Source organism: Trachinotus anak, unplaced genomic scaffold (genome assembly GCF_046630095.1).
Source record: "Trachinotus anak isolate AG129_WGS33_773 ecotype Australia unplaced genomic scaffold, CSIRO_AGI_Tana_v1 ptg000012l, whole genome shotgun sequence".
NCBI lineage: Eukaryota > Metazoa > Chordata > Actinopteri > Carangiformes > Carangidae > Trachinotus > Trachinotus anak.
Window position 1 is genome coordinate 23,697,230 of NW_027273863.1, and position 16,593 is coordinate 23,713,822.

General features: G+C 41.2%; 1 protein-coding gene across 3 annotated transcripts in view; it reads left to right on the top strand.

The window, feature by feature from the left end:
• Positions 1–16,395, top strand: part of LOC139629007 (rho GTPase-activating protein 29-like) — a 29,667-nt gene extending 13,272 nt beyond the window's left edge. Inside the window, exons 3-22 of one of the 3 annotated variants that reach the window (XM_071491330.1) lie at positions 131–274; positions 4,208–4,304; positions 4,613–4,685; positions 4,952–5,012; positions 5,654–5,803; positions 6,344–6,408; positions 6,544–6,654; positions 6,927–7,007; positions 7,386–7,556; positions 7,708–7,845; positions 8,591–8,778; positions 9,822–9,988; positions 10,503–10,637; positions 11,118–11,216; positions 12,058–12,221; positions 12,345–12,533; positions 12,756–12,893; positions 13,220–13,452; positions 13,904–14,204; positions 14,444–16,395. In XM_071491330.1, coding sequence (XP_071347431.1) covers positions 131–274; positions 4,208–4,304; positions 4,613–4,685; positions 4,952–5,012; positions 5,654–5,803; positions 6,344–6,408; positions 6,544–6,654; positions 6,927–7,007; positions 7,386–7,556; positions 7,708–7,845; positions 8,591–8,778; positions 9,822–9,988; positions 10,503–10,637; positions 11,118–11,216; positions 12,058–12,221; positions 12,345–12,533; positions 12,756–12,893; positions 13,220–13,452; positions 13,904–14,204; positions 14,444–15,625 — 3,887 coding nt within the window. In that variant the 3' untranslated portion in view covers positions 15,626–16,395. Of the gene's footprint in view, positions 1–130; positions 275–2,894; positions 3,235–3,752; positions 3,885–4,207; positions 4,305–4,612; positions 4,686–4,951; positions 5,013–5,653; positions 5,804–6,343; positions 6,409–6,543; positions 6,655–6,926; positions 7,008–7,385; positions 7,557–7,707; positions 7,846–8,590; positions 8,779–9,821; positions 9,989–10,502; positions 10,638–11,117; positions 11,217–12,057; positions 12,222–12,344; positions 12,534–12,755; positions 12,894–13,219; positions 13,453–13,903; positions 14,205–14,443 lie in introns of those variants that run through there. The other 2 variants (XM_071491331.1, XM_071491332.1) reach the window with 2 other exon arrangements.
• Positions 16,396–16,593: the final 198 nt, after the last annotated feature.

The following is a 16,593-nucleotide window of genomic DNA, read 5'->3' on the forward strand; positions in this document are numbered from 1 at the left end:
AAGAAAATGCATGAGTGCAGACTGTCCATGGTAGTTGGGTTTCTGATTACTAAGGCATTTGTCATGTCTTGATACTTCTATGACATAACTCGAGTAACGTTCATGTGCTTTCTCTCTTTTTATTGTCCAGAAAATGTGGAAGGTCTTCAGCAGGTGGTGCAGGAACGTTTGGCAGAGTTACTCCGCGTCCTCAAGGCTGTTATCGGCAAGCACCAGACCCTCAACTCTGCGGACATCCTGGGAGCGGCTGGCACGGTCATTGCCAAGGTCAAAGGTCAGTGCTTAGTCACTAACATGCATGAGTGCACAGAGACATAAAGGTAAACACACGGGCGCCCAGATGATGTCTTGGCATGAAATCTCACTTTACAGGTTCAGGCTAAGGGTCTACGTCAGTCTTTCAAACCAGTGTGGGAAATACCTTGCAGGGATATTGTATTGATTTGTGCTCAGTTAGGGTTGGCTTGAACATGTGTTTGAAAGGTCACTGTGTGAGAGGTTATTATTCCCTCAACAGCAGATCCATTTCCTATCCCCTGAATGAATACAAACAAAAGGAATCTCAACTCATGAGTTGATGTGCTAGAAATGTGATCCACTGCAAGGGTAATTCTTCACTTGACTTGCACACAAGAATCCCTACAGCAGAGACTACATGCCTGTAATTTGCATTCCATATTTCAGCGGCTGCGGAGGCCCCTCGGCAGGCTGCTTGTCGGCCAAGCACATCCACGTTTCTTCATTCTTTTCCCCCATGTTGTGAGGTGAAGGCTGTCTGATGGCTCACCTGGCCCTATCTCAATACCTGAGTTGTGACCTACTCCTTAAGAATGTTTCAGAGTTTGTGTTGCCAATCTTTAGCTCATTGAGTGGTGCTTTGACAATGCTTAGAATGCAAAAAGGAAACAAAAGATATCCAGGTTTAGATCAGCCAAAGGAATTGTTGGCATGGTTGAGACAAACTTAGCACAAAATAGCACAGACTGTAGTGTCAGTGACAGGATTGAAAAATTTCAATCATCAAACGAAGACTAAAGATGTTGAAGACTGTAGCTTCCTATGCGGTTGCTATAAATTCCTATAAATGGGTTTCATAAAACTCCTGATTATTCTAAAATATGAAACCATTATTTTTTTTATCCTGATGCATACTGAACGGTTTCTTTGTCAATTTGGTTATAAAATTCAGTTCAACTGCTATCATGCAGTTACAGCTGGTTGTGATTCCAGGCGTCATGTTAATGCACATAAAAAGGATTCAAATGATTTCTGCGCAGTGAGGATTTAAATTTGGGGAAAAAGAAAACACTTTTATCCAGTCAGTGCTCAGTATCAGCTGAGGTGTAATTGAGGGATTGAAATCAGTATTTGATAGAAAAAGATTGATTGGTACTTACCTAAATACAAAAATCACATCACTCAGTCAACGTTTTCCTCAATATTGTGGATATGAAGATATTATTACTTTCATAAAAGAGAATTATCAAGATATTAAGTATTGCATCCTAAAATTTCCTGAAAATATGCATAAACACCCAAACACAGATGATGGTGCTACTGTAGAGTATGCAACAGCAGTGTAACATTGTTCCTTAAGGAAAGCTCTGTACTTTACTCCTGCAGTAAATACAGTAGTTGTGTACTGTGTCCAGTTGACAAGTGGAAACTTGGGAATTTGCCTGTCCACAAGGGGGTGCTTTACGTCTCCTCACTCCCTGGCTGGACTGTCCCTAATGTCCAGTATATCACACAATACTGGTACAGCCAGAGAGCCAGAGGAAGACTGAAAAGGAGACAGAAAGAGGAATGAATCAGTGAGACGTCAGAGATGTAGACTCAAAGGTTTGGATGATAACAGGTCTTGTGCGCCTCTCTGTCTTCAGAGTGTGTAGTCTGTTCATTCATGTTGCTCTTTGATGCTTGGTCATGACACTTGGGGCATCTGGACAGCTGCCAGACTTTACTGGAAAAAAAAATCCTCCTTTTCCCCTCCCCCTCTCCAAACACATGGTTGCCTAACCAGTTTCAAATGCCATTTACTGTACGTGTAGGTGTTATCCACTCAAGCTCTTTTCCTTTTATTGTTTTTTAGTTTGACACCTTTGACACATTTTAATAAACCTGAAAATACCAAGAACTCCACTCAGCTGTATAACGCACAGGGTTTCAGTCTAGACAGAGACAACTATTGTTGTATTGCCCATCCTCCTTCTCTGTTTGTGTGTCATCAAAGATATGATCTTTGCAAAGGCCCTCATTGGCCCAAACCAGACCCAGACAAGGTTTCTTTTCTGGTCACATTTTAAGAAAATGTTCACTTTCCCCTCTTCATTCTAGAAAACTACAGGGCACTGCAATAAAAGTGTCAACCTCCTCAACTTATTGAAATTCTTTCCCTGCTCTCTGTCTTGAGAAGATTCTGGCAGCTGACAAAGTTATTTGTTTACTACAGTCAATCTTGTAAGTGCATAAAAAAGAGTTTTTCTTTCTGTCGCAGATAAATGTATTGTACATTTATTTAATTGATCTAAGAAAAGCATGCTGTTCCGTAATAATGGAGTCTTCTCTACATTTAATATGATTGTTTTTTTAGTTTCCATCGCTAATTAACCTGTTATATTTAAGTAGACTTTTGTTATAGCCCATTACCCCAAAGAAAAATGTAATGTCACCACTTTCTGAATTGTCAGTAAATTATCAGTCATGCTTTACCTCACTCGAGGTATTTTTCAGGGGTTAATTGTCCCAGTTACGGCTCAACCGTGAGAAAACAATGGCCCCTGTACTTGAATGATGCAGTTTCCATATTTCACTTGTGACAAGGGGGGCAGAGCTCTGGAATCATTGTTATGAGACCCACAGGATGTCCTGAGGAAGAAGTCAGTGCAGAGTTGTACGCGAGCATTCAGGGCCAGGGAGGTGCATGGCAGGGAGGCTCGCGCCACTGCATCTCCTCTCTCTTTTGGTGTCTCCCTGGAACGTGGGGTTGCCTCCCCAACCCAGGATGCCATGACCTTTCTGGATTTCTTCATAGGTTGGGAATTAACAATTACCCAGCCACCACTGATACGGACTGATTTTGCTCAAATGAAGAGAAAATGGAAGCACAAAAGCTAGAAAGCAGTCTCGAAACTGGAACTGGTTAGAGTTTTTTTCTCTCCAGCAGCTGATTCACATTGTTGATGTTTTCTGGTCCTGGTTACATTACGTGATGCCAGGTGACGGAGAGAAAAGGTAAGTCTTGTCACAGCTGTCTATAATGTTACATGTCACAGAACTCAAGCTGTGTGAGTGTTTCCTGTTGTGGGGAAGACAGGAAGTAGTCGGATTTCACTGCCTGCGTCTTCGGTTCCTCTGACTACTTTCTGCAAATATCCTCTTGCTGAGTAAACCGTTTTGTGAGTAGGAAACCGCTATGCACACATTTACGGAGATTTGTCGAAATTCGAGGGCCTTATGGTTCTAAAATCGCTGGACGTCTTGCCGTCATTAGACCTCAAAGCAAAGAATGTGTATGATTGATCATCTTTTTAGCGTACGGTCGACATGAAAGATGACCTATGGAATTATTTCACATTGGAATGACGAAGGGAAAATTTGGGATTGTTTCTGAATATTCCTTGAAAATCCATCCTTGAAGATCCCTGGCGCTTTTCCAGAAGATACTTTTGTTTTTGTCAGAAGACATACAGTCTGTATGTGTCACTGACTTAAACTACTTACCTAACGGATGTGGTTTTAAGCTGTTTTCATAGCCTTTTCTTTAAAACCCTTGACACTGTGTGACTGCCCAGGAGGTCTGTCATCGAGGAGCATGTTAACACTTGCTTGAAACAACTTGTAGCCCTTGTAGGCGATAAACCACTCACCACAGAAGCCAAATGGTTAAGTATTGTCACAATTGATAATGATAGCAGCAAGAATAGATACAGACTATGCTATATGGCAAATCACGCGCATTCAGTCTGCATTTAATGCATTGTTGTAGGCTTGAAAATTAAATTTGGCTTTTTGTTTCCCTTGTATGACATTTTTTTGCTCCGTTGACCCTGTGTTTATGACATCTGTTTTTAAAACGTCATCACCCACCAACATACAGGCCTAGTTGTGTAAATATTTTTTGTTGAAGGATTGAGAATACATAAACTGTTTTGTAATACTGTTTTATTTTGGCTGACGGTCTTGTGTACTTTATCACTCTCCACAGGCGTTAACTTCAAGGAAGTGAACCCTGAAAACAAAACAGCTATATTTGGCGAGATACACACATCCATTGACACTTTGGCTTTCACATTCGGCAATGTGTGAGTACAGTGTTTGTTTGCCTTTTCAACACTACTGGATTTTTATTACTGTTTTGTGTAACTGGCAAAAAAAAGCGTTGGCAATTTTAGCCAACAGATGTAAGCTTGCTGGTCTTGTCAAACTTAATAATTTTTTGGGGCCTATATCTACGTTTTGAATCATTTCCTTTGTCTGAATAACCAGTTCGAGTAACACAATACTTAAGTGTTACATATCTGAAAGCCCCTCTTTACTGAATAGGTTACAACTTTGACCATATCAGACTGTACTTTTGACATACATCTGCATCTACACATCTGCCCCACAGAGTTTCTGACTTCCTTATGGGAGATGTGGACAGCGGCTCAGGGTTGGGGATCCCCCAGACCAGGAGAAGCAGGGTGAGACACCATCTTTCTTTTCCCAGCCTTCAGGCCAGCCTTTTTCTTTTTTCAAAGCTTTGTTTTGAAACATGACAGTTTTCAAAAGGCTGCACTTAAAGCAATTTTACCATGCCTCCATTTAAAAAAAAAAAAAAAAAAAAAAAAAACCTCAAAGACTTGCTTTCTGTACTTAATTGGGGTGTTGAGCCCAGCTGCTTCTGATCTGTGACTTTGATTGTATGTCTGCCATTCCCTCCTTTTAATCTAAAATGTCTTTTTCACAGTCTTATGACAACCTATCTGTGGATCCTGAGGGATATGTTTCAGAGAAAAGTGACCTTGTGGGTAAGTGTTATTCACATTTTTTCAATTACCTCTGAGCAAAGTGGTTGTACAATAAATTAATTCTAGAAGGAAATAGCTATTAATTACTTTAATTTTTTTTAATTTTTTATACAAAACATTTAATGGTTGCTTTGTAACCCAGGGAAACCCAGAGTGTCGCTTAGTGAGTTAGCTGAGTGATTTAGGCTTTGGACTCTTGAATGCCTGAGGTAGACCCGCCCTAAACCTCTGCTTCCACCCCTGTTATTTCTGCTGCTTTTTTCATACTAGCTGCTCGTTTTCTCCCTCTCCGTCCACATATCTGACATTCCTTGCCTGTTAAGCTGTAGTTCCGTGTGGGATGGGAAACACATGGGGTTTGTGTTGAATCAGATGGCGGGCTGCTGGGAGAGGTGTATCACGGTTTAACCAATAAAAACAAAATGATGCTGTTGGACTATTTTTAAAGATACCCAGCACTTTTACATCCTCCTACACTGTCAACTTCAATTACCTCAGTGTTTTTTTCGTTTACCACCCACACACATCTGCTGGGATAGTAGAACTTGGACACATCATTCCAGTTCTTAGCAATTTTGTCGATACCATGTGTTTCGATTCACCTTGTTTTGAAATGTGCGTCTCCTCTGCTGACTCCACAGGCCCAGAGGTGCCGTTGTCACGAGAGGAGGAAGTTGACTTGACCCTGCTGAAGAATGACAGCGGGGTGGAGTCTGCTCTTCTCTACGCCAAGGCCTGGTCCAAGTACATCAAAGACCTTTTGGCCTGGATGGAGAAAAGAATGGCCATGGGTGAGACATTGAGACTATTGACAGTGCAGTGTGGTTAAAAGTTCACCTCATCTCCTGTTTCATTGAGGTTAAAACACGACAGAGTTATCTGTAAATTTATTTGACCCAGGGCTGAAGCAACATTTTTTAAACAGACCCTTGAGTCATTATAAGCCTTGGCTTCAGCTGATTATATTTACAAGGAGACCACATAGATTAACATGCCTGTAAAGGGCTGCAACTTAACTAGGATCACACGCCCTGCTCATATGCATTTATTAATCCGTTGTTATTTTACAGTCTGTGCTAAAAGCCATTTACCTGTTTACCTTGCTTCTTCATTTTGTTCAGTGTAATATGAACTGTAATGTAATGACCATAATGAGTTCCTATGTCACCTGAGGCTCGTGAATGTGAAATCTGTGTTTGTTTGCGGCCATCATTGTGCAGTGAAATAAAATGTATAAATAAAATATTACACATACTTGTATCTAAAAATAATGTTGGCTGTGATTAGAAACATAAATAATTCCTTATCCTTTTGTACCTTTTCTTTTTCAGATATTGAGTATGCTAAAAGTTATGCCAAAATGGCTGAGTCTGCAAAGACACTGGCCGGTCAACAGGTAACCAAAGAGCAATTTTTTCAAAGAATATTGACTTAATTGGTAATATGCAATTCTTATATAATTGTAACCTTTATTAAAAGAAATATATAGATTATAATGTATACATCAATTTCCTTATTTCATTGATCCAAGGACTACATGCCATTCAGTGATATCTACGTTTCCACATTCAAGAAGGACATTGAGTACAACCAGCTGCTTATTCAAACCGCAATGGCTCTTCAAACCAATAAATTCATACAGGTAAGAGTGATAAGAAGTAGACTGTGGGTCACAAAGGACACTTACGTCTGTTACCTTACCTTGCTCCTAACTAACCCTCAAAACATCTATAGCTTAGAACTATGTAGGGAAAAAGAAAGTTTGGATTGATAAAGTTTGGAGTCAGTCAGAGTCTCCAGGTTTTCCTTGAAAGCACTGAGTTGACAGAAATACTCTGTATGAATACCAACTGATCAGGCAGATGCATCTCTGATATAGTTAATAATAATATAGTTCTGTCGATCTGTTCTCAGCCTCTTCTGGCTCGCAAGAATGAATTGGACAAACTGAGGAAAGACATCAAGGAGCAGTGGCAGAGGGAACAAAAGAAAATGGTAAGTCAAGGGTCCCTGTATAGTTACATACAATTAGATACTGCTGTCACATCAACCTAACAGTCTTCTTTGTTGTGTAATAGACTAATCAGCATTTCTCAATAAATGTTGCGATGTTGTCAGCCAGCCAGGAGATTGTCAGATTTTCACATTTTTGGCTTTTTTCTCTTTTCTCTGAGCAGTATTTGTTTGATGATCAATAATTTCTAATAATAGTTTCTCAGTGGGCTGGCTCTTTACAAACTTTCCTGTATCACTTCACATGCACAGTTGATCAGCCCCCGAGGTGTGTCTGATTATATTTTAGATAACTGTTGCAAGCTCATGTCACAATTTAATCACGTGGGCTTATGTGGCTGATCCTTGTGGTTTTGGCAGCAAGAGGCAGATGCAACCTTGCGTAAGGCACGAGCACTGAAGGTCCAGAGGAGAGAGGAGTACCAGAAAGCCCACTCATCTACCAACCGCTCCCAGGAGGAGCAGTCTAATTATACCGGCAACAAACAGCTGGAGAAGAAGAGGAGGCTAGAGGAAGAGGCTCTGCAGAAGGTAGGCAGGGACGACCAGTGGGAAAATTATCAGTATCACTATCTGTCTGTACAGCAGTGCATTGCAGTTGAATTCCTGCACATTTACTGTCTTGGCAATTTAGTGCTTCTAACATCCTCATACTATTCTCTGTATCCATTGTTTTGGCCAGGCGGAGGAGGCCCAGGACCAGTACCAGAGCTGTATGGCTGACGCAGGCGTCAGGAAGATGGATCTGGCCAACGCTAAGAGCACCATCCTCACACAGATCCGAGAGATGGTCTTCCAATGTGACCTCACACTCAAAGCTGTTAGTAGACAGTACATAATATTATAAGGCAGCTAACAGCCCATTAAGTTAGACAGGAAATTGGATTTCCCATTAACATTTAGTATTTTACATAAATATCTTGAAGGTACAGTGCATGATACAGTTGCAAGCAAAATTCGGCCTACAACCAGAAATAGAAACACAAGACTAAAACTTGTTTTTATTACATGCACTAGCATTATATCTATGTTTTTAATGTTTTAATATGATTTTAATGGTTTCTTAACATTATATTAAGCAGCCCTATATTTATGATGACTTAAGAAAGACAAATAGCTGATATTTGTACGGATCCATAATAAAAGTATATAATCAAAAAAATGGTGGTGTTGGGCCAGTCGTCGAATGTGCTTGTACCAAGTGTTGTGTTTTTATAGAGGGTCATATTTCAAACTTGCTATTACTGCCTTCAAATCTAATTTGAAGGCAGTAATAAGCTGACAGAAGCATACCAATTTTATATAATTGCATAACAAGCTATTCATTGTTCAAATTCAGGAAGTATCTTTAAGATAGGAGTGGGTAATTGAATTGGGTCCACAGAATTGATTTGAACTTATTTAAATAGTAATAAGCAATGCAAAGTATGGTACATGCAGTAATGCTGTCTGCCTGTATTTCTGTTAATTTCAAAACTCATTTGCCTGTTTTTTTTTTTTTTTTCATTAAGTCAGTGAGTCATTCACTCGCTCATGCAGTCAACCTTTAATCTGTCATCCTTCAGGTGACGGTGAACTGGTTTCAGATGCAGCAGACGCAGACTGTGTCACTCCCTGCCCACTACCAGGCCCTGAGTGACGGGGCCAAGTTGTACGAACCGGGTGAATGCTATGCTGAGTTTGTCCGGAACCTGCCGAAAAATCTGCCCAAAGAGCGCCTGCACTCTGACTCCATCTCCTCTGACAATACCAGGTACTAAAGACTGTGGCTTTGAAACTGCTATGCAGAGCATGAAATTAACATTTCCAAAGTCAGACCTAAGCTCCTCAGCTTTGTGCAAGTATTATGAAACCTGCTTGCTACACTCCGGTGTGACTGTTTACAGCAGTTTAAACACTTTGTTCACAGGGCAGATTGTTGCAGACAATATGAGACATTCTGTGTTGTCCGAGGTCACATATTTGTATCTGTTCAGGTGTTATGTAGTTTTAGGTCATTTCAGATTAAAATTCAGTTTTAGAGAGCAGTGTTTCTAAATAGCTTGAAGTCGCTCCCGTCCATTTAGAAGTTACTTAGTTCTTCTTTCAGCAAAGGTAACAGTGAGTCAGAGTGAGAGGAAGCGAGAGAGAGGGAACCAAGGAGAGACAGAGTGCGTGTTGAATTTGTTGCCCTTCCTCAGGAAATATCTGTGGCGCAGGCTGAATGCAGCAGGGGAGATTGTGAGCGTGAGAGTTTGGCTCTGGTTTAGAGCTGTCCCTAAGACTCAGATTGTCAAAGCAGTATCAGATTCAGCTTCCCGCACACACACACACACACACACACACACACACACAGAAACACTCACTACCAAAAAGAAAATAAGCAGTGCTTTATAACTTCACTTTCTTTGTACTAAGTTAATGGCAAGATGAATGATGTTGAAGCTCTATTAGCATTGGTACTTACTCATAATAAATGACAATAAAGATTTTGGTTTTTAAGATCAACATCTATTCAGAGGAATTTAAAAAACCTTGACAGAGCCTAGTTAAAAACAGAGAGGTCACATTTTAACATTTCAGCAGTGGAACAATGATCTGTAAGCAACTTGCTTGGTATTAGGTGTTGGCAAAACACATTACATGCTAGAAAATGAAAGCCAATAATCTCAGTGCTTAGTGACGTAATGGCCAAGTCACTGGTGTTAATTAACAATTTTGTCAAGTTGCTGCAGATTCACTGTGTAATACAATAATACTGAATTCATGAATTCATTCATTACATATAACCTTGGATGCTGAATTTTTTCCCCCCAGGTTTGTGTTCAAAAGGTCTGTGGGCAGCACTCATTCCTCCCATGGCAACCTGTCGCAGGCATCTGTCACCTCCTGTGATGTGCTGAGCGGAGACGAAGTGGACAGTCCCTTACACCGGCCAGCAAAGATCAGCGAGCGGAGGTCCAACAGCAGCACAGACATACAAGGTGCATATTCAGACATTCAGACATCATGTGGCATGATCACAAGCCAAACAAGGAGACCCTTTGTGTTTGCAAGTTCTCTGAATATCAGCAGACTTTAGAGAAGCTGCTGTTTTATACCTACTTTTACAAAATGAGTAATAGCATATATGCATAAGCATTTAAGCAAATGAAGTAATTCTCTTTTCAACATGGATATGTACTATTTAGGTCCTGCTGCTGGAGGTCACTGTTGGTCAGATCAGCCTGCAAACCTGTCTGTCTCTTTATATGATTCTCTCAGGGACTTACCCTTTGATCTGAGCTGTGCAAATTTTCCCAGGACTAAAGTCAAAACAATTTGAGTTGTGTGTTGCTTACTCATCATAAGTCTGGAATATCTGTGAGAGCACTTGTCTCTGAAAATAACTGAAGCAATCACTAAGAATATCACTGAGTGGGTGGCTGTCATATAGCTATACTCCTCTGTTGTTCCTGTGTTTGTGTTTGACTGGTGGTCTGTATTTGTTTGCTGCAGCGCTGAGGAGCCAGGCCCCGCTGAGAGCCTGGGCCTCCAGCAGTCAGGGAAGCCAGGGCGGGATGTGCAGTGACTCGGAGAGTGCTGGAGGCAGCAGCGAGTCGAGGTCCATGGACTCTCCCACTGCCAGTCCAGGTATGAGGACTTTACAACAATTTCTTCTTACAGTAGTTTAAAAAAAGGTTCCTGAAGGTGTTTGTTCATGGAAATATTGAAACTCTGAAAGAAGAATAATTTATGTTGGAAAAACTCCCAAATCATATCACTTCTGATTTTGATATCTAAATCACAACAAAGCTAAAGGAGGCTAAAGGTGCTTATGGTATCGTTTATGTTATGATCTTTTGTGCAACTTCCTCATTGTACACGGGACTCGCAAACTACTCATCTCGCACTGTCCTCCCCTCTACAACTGAAACTGCTTGCCACACTGTGCAAAGCTATGAAATATTCAACACTAAATGTACACACGTAGCTATATTCCTTATATGCTTATATGTGCTTGGTAGTGCATTGCAATGTCCTTGTGCAATCCTGTTTTAAAGCTGTGCATTAGTGCACTTTACAGTTCTCTGTTGTTATGCAAAAATTAACAATTTTCCTTAATTTGTGCAGGTGACTTCAAGCGACGGCTACCCAGGACTCCCTCTACTGGAACAATGTCCTCTGCTGATGACTTGGATGAGAGAGAGCCACCATCACCCTCAGACAATGGTTAGACATGTTTATGTGTGTGTTTTGTCTTCATGATCATCTCCTCAGGAAGATGCATGCTAATGTGTGTACCAGTTGTTGGCCTCTGTCTGCAGCAACACAGCCAGTCAGTGTGTTAGTTTATGAGAGGTGAGGGGGGGGGGGGGGGGGGGGGGCTTAGTGAGAGATCACTGCACATCTCGCAAATGTATAGCACTACTGCATGGGTCTAACTGTGTGGTGAATTTTGCTTTCATCACATTTTTTTTCATGTGACAGAGCTGTACAGAAGGAGGTCATGTTAGTTTTGGCTTATAGCCTCAGCTTACACTTCCTGTATCTATGCTGAACTCTTCCAGTCAGTGCATGTGTTTTTTTCTCACATTGGTAATAGAAGCAGCAGACAAGCTCTTGTATTTGACCTCCTTTGTCAAATTTACATGAAAATTTAAATGTGATTGTGTGTTACATACTGAATTAATAGCTCATTGTTTTTCAGTAGCAACAGAATATGGTCATTTTACTAACTTAATGTGCCTTCTGGGATTGTCAAGTGGCCCTTACACCATTGCAGTGGGGTTTATCCTTATTATCATTTCTTCATTTCATCTTATCTGATGTGGCTAAATTTTCTGAATTAGGTTGTGACCAACCTGTTTGAACTAGAAGCTTGAAAAGGAAAACTACTTCAAGCCACTCATTGTGTAATGACTTGACATTAACAAAGCCTCATCACTTCTCTAATTCGCATTATAGTGGTTCATTTTTTTTTTCTGAACTGACATTAGTCGCCCTACTGACAAGAATCCAGCAGTAGGTCACCTGTCTGTTTAGTTCCCTCATCAGCTGGTCTGATTTTCAGGTCTGGCGGAGATGGTGACAGAGACGGCCAGCTCTCCCGGTCCTTTCCGAAATGCTCAAATGTCGAAAGCTGCTCAAACCCACAAGCTGCGAAAACTGCGAGCGCCTTCTAAGTGCAGGGAGTGTGACAGTCTGGTCGTTTTTCATGGAGCTGAGTGTGAGGAGGTACAGTTCATGTACTTTTTAAGTGGTCGTAGAAATTACAATGTGCTAATTGTTCAGTATTTATCAATCAACCATTTAATATTTGGGTGTGTCTGACTGTTTCTGTTTCGTTTCTCTTACCAGTGCTCCCTGGCCTGCCATAAGAAGTGTTTAGAGACTCTTGCTATCCAGTGTGGTCATAAAAAGCTACAAGGCAGACTACACCTCTTTGGTATTGACTTTGCTCAAGCAGCAAAAAACAGCTCAGATGGTATCCCCTTTATCATCAAGAAGTGCACGTCTGAGATTGAGAGTCGAGCCCTCAACATCAAGGTAGAGTCATTTTTTATGATTCCTAGTGAAGTTATTTATATCTATCACTTGACATCTTGGTTTACAGTGCTTTTTCAAGCCAGACAAGTTATTATGTTACCTTAAAGGCCATATTTTGGGTTATGTCTTGGATTTGTTATGGTTGTAGAATCTTTTCTGTAATTTTGATTTAATAACTGTAAAAATGTACTGATCCATGTACCTGTTTTTCTTTTCCCACAGGGGATTTATCGTGTAAATGGTGCCAAATCACGTGTTGAGAAGCTCTGTCAGGCGTTTGAAAATGGGAAGGACTTAGTTGAACTGTCTGAACTCTCACCTCATGACATCAGCAATGTCCTCAAACTCTACCTGAGACAGGTAAGTCACAAAAGCTGACTAAACTGTTGTTAAAATTAGTGCATAACTTATGTTAAAGTATAAATGGTTAGATATTTTGGTATTGCACAAGTTAAATTTGTCATTGTAAAGTGGGACATTTCAGCAAAGCAGGAAGTAAGAGAAGCTTTTACTCTGATTCCATAATTAAAACTTAAACTTGGGACCTAGTCGGTCATATTTTGGGTTTAACTCTTGAGTATTTTTATCTATTTTAAACACACATTTAATTCATTATAAATGTGCTGGTTTTTAACACAATTTCCACTGATACAAGCACAAACCACATCACTGTTTGCCTTAAACAGTTACCAGAGCCATTGATCCTGTATCGATACTACAACGACATCATTGGCTTGTCCAAAGAGTGTCAGAGAGTGATAGTGGAGGAGTCTGATAAACGTCAGACCACGCAAACAGAAGAGAAAGACAGTCCAAGCATACCGCTCAACAGAGTCATTTTCAAGATCCGGGATCTGCTCCGCCAGCTGCCCACGTCCAACTACAGGACTCTGCGCTACCTTATAGCACACCTGAACAGGTAAGGGCTCTGAACAAAGACTTACAGCTAGTCCATTGTAAGGATCTCTGTCTTTTACTCTTTCGTAAATACCCTGACATGCAAACTTCCCCAAAAGGTAAATGGACACTTCCCTATAGCACAGAGGAACTGGTACAGAGAACACAAAGCTCATGCTTTATTTATAGTCTTAAGGGGTGTGTGTCAAATCTGACACAAGCACAGATATTTTTAAAACAAATATTCTTTCCTCATCTCAAAATTACTCATTATTTGCTATTTGATGTTCTTCATTTTTTTTTTTATGAAAAATGAAAGAAAAGTGTTAGTGTCTGTTAACAGCTTTTTGAGGCAGGTTTTATTTTTTGAAGACTCTTGCAAGTCAGTCAGACCCAACTCAGATAAATACATGAATAATTTCTGAAATATAAGTGTTATAAATTAAACCAACAATCCCTCTTTACTACCACAGAGTGATGGAGCAGGCGGAAGAGAACAAGATGACTGCCAGTAACCTGGGCATTATCTTTGGCCCCACGCTGGTGAAGCCACGGCAGACAGATGCCGACGTGTCCCTGTCCTCCCTGGTGGACTACCCCTACCAGGCCCTGATGGTGGAGCTGCTGGTGCGACACTTCCAGACGGTCTTTGACGTCCTGCCTCTGCCTGGCTCCGACATCGCCAGCGCTGTCCAGGGGTCCCCCAGACTCACTCCTCAAGAGAAGGTGCAGCGGCTCAGCAGACACTCCACCTCCCTGATGGACATCAAAGAGGTGAGGAGGGATTGAGGGTGTGGGTAAACAGGACATCCTCCTGTTCTGACTGCTCTGTGTTCTACTGTATGTGGAAGTAATGTGTTTGATTAGCAATACATTTATAAAATGGAGAAGGGAATGAGAAATAAATAGTTGTCATAGGTAATTGTTTATCATTATGTGCATTAACATAAAACACAAAAATTTACTTCCCTAACTATTGATTGCTCAGAAAACTGTGTATTATGTCCCTCCAGAGTGCCAAAGCGTACAAAAGATACTCATCAGTCATCCCATCCTCACACATCCTGGATGAGGTGCAGGAGGTCCAGCCAGGAACGGACAGAACAGAGGTCTCGGTCGTGGACGGACTCAATGGGATCCAGACATCTACCGGAGGAGAAGTTCAGAGGTCGACTTTAGTGTTTGGCCGTCCCAGCACCACCATCCCTTCTGCTGCCAATGTGGCACCAAAGGTCCAGCTACGCACCCAGCGCACCAGACAGGCGTCTCGACCAATCAGCATGCCACTGGAACGTCTGCCCACCCCGGCTCAGATCAGTGAGAGGAATAATCGGAACACTGCTGCTAATGTTAACGCCGCCTCTTCTGAGCGGGACATCGTGGCTGAGACTATACAGGAGATACCGGAGCCAGAAAGGGCACGCCAGTGTGGCTCATCCAGAGTAAGCACCTACTACATCACACCCTTCATTGACACACAGACAATGCAGAGGAGAACGTGGGACAGGAAGTACAAGCACTATGATGTTACACCCAGGACTGCTATGATTGTGGCCAACCTGCCGTCTGCCAGCTCTGGAGTGCAACCTATAAAGGCAACGGTGCCTGTCACTCTTAACCCAGCTCTAACCACTGCCTCTGTGGTCTCAACCACATCTACGTTGAGCACCATATTCTCCACCAGCCCCTACACAGCGTCAGTCAAGCCTGCTTGGACTTCTAAAAGGGAAAATGACACAGATAATTCAGTCAGTGAATCTAGCAGCTCTCCAAACCTTCCACTAACGCTCAGGGCACCGAGGACTCTGCAGCCCCCTCCTGGAACTTTCTACAAGCCCCCCGTTTCCATTAACAGCAGAGCTAGGACGCTTCCAAACTGGACTACTACTGTTACCACCATCACCACCACCACCACCACCACCACCACCCCTTCACTCGCCCCCATCAGTCCAGGCCAAGTAGTCACCCCATCCACTGCCCTTCCAAGCCCCCCACAGATGCAGCTCCAGACGCAGGACTCCACTGACAGCGCCATTGACCCCGGGGGCTCGACCTCCACTACCCTTTCACCCCCCCAGTCCCCACCCCCGAGCAGCCCTGACGACCTCAGCCCCAGTGAGACTAAACCTGTCTACCAAAGACTGCGACCTCGGCGGCTGCAGGAGCTCGAACACAGAGAGGCTCATTTTGTCTGATGCCAAAAAAACCAAAAAACAACTATTATATCTGTAAATATTAATGTATCTGTGCCATAGTGTATACTGGGGAAACATTTTTATCAACCAGCTGAGAGCGGGAGAAATGAAAGGCCTGTGAAAATAAACCATGAAAGTGTTATATGTACTAATATATTCTATTTTAAACATGGAAGTCGTAGTGTCAACAGTGGTTGGTCTAAGCATTCAAAACGAGAGAAGTGGCATCAAGATGAATGTTAAGTCTCTTGTTCTTAAATAACAAATATGTGAATAGTCTGTTTTTATGTCAAAGAATTTACCAACCACAAAATGGATTTCTGTCTGTAAAGAATTGTAAGCCTATCATTTTATGTTTTTATTGGTTTGATTGTTTGATTTGTTCCAAAATTATATTTTAATGTAATCACACAATGCACTTAATACAGGTTCAAATTCTAATGTTGCCTTTATTGTTAAAATTTGCTCAATTTTGTATTTTGTTCCACAAGGAATGGATTGAAGTATTTTTAACATGAGGTTCTTAATTATAAAGAATTCAACTTTTTTACCTTTTTGAATTTTCCATCGTAGCCTGTGATTGGTACATTTTTTTCTCAGTATGTAAGCCTTATGTATCTGTTTACGTTTTTTATATTCATTCATACATACTGCATGTTTGTCACGGTAATTTTGTCATCGTCATCATCTCATTGTGTCCATACAGAAGAAAAATGACATGCAACAGTTGCAAATTGCTGCAAATTAAAAATATATAGTTTAAACTGTTATTTCAGTTCCAGTTGAGTGTTTTTTAACATCTCCCTGTTTGGTGCTTCAGAGAACAAATTATATATACAATATATATATGAGTTATATTTTAATCTTTTGTTGTGTTTTTTTGAAGCCTTGTGAACACATGTTTACATTGTTTGTGTTATTTATACTTGCCAACAATTCCCTGTATCCTTGTTAAACTGCAGCCTAAT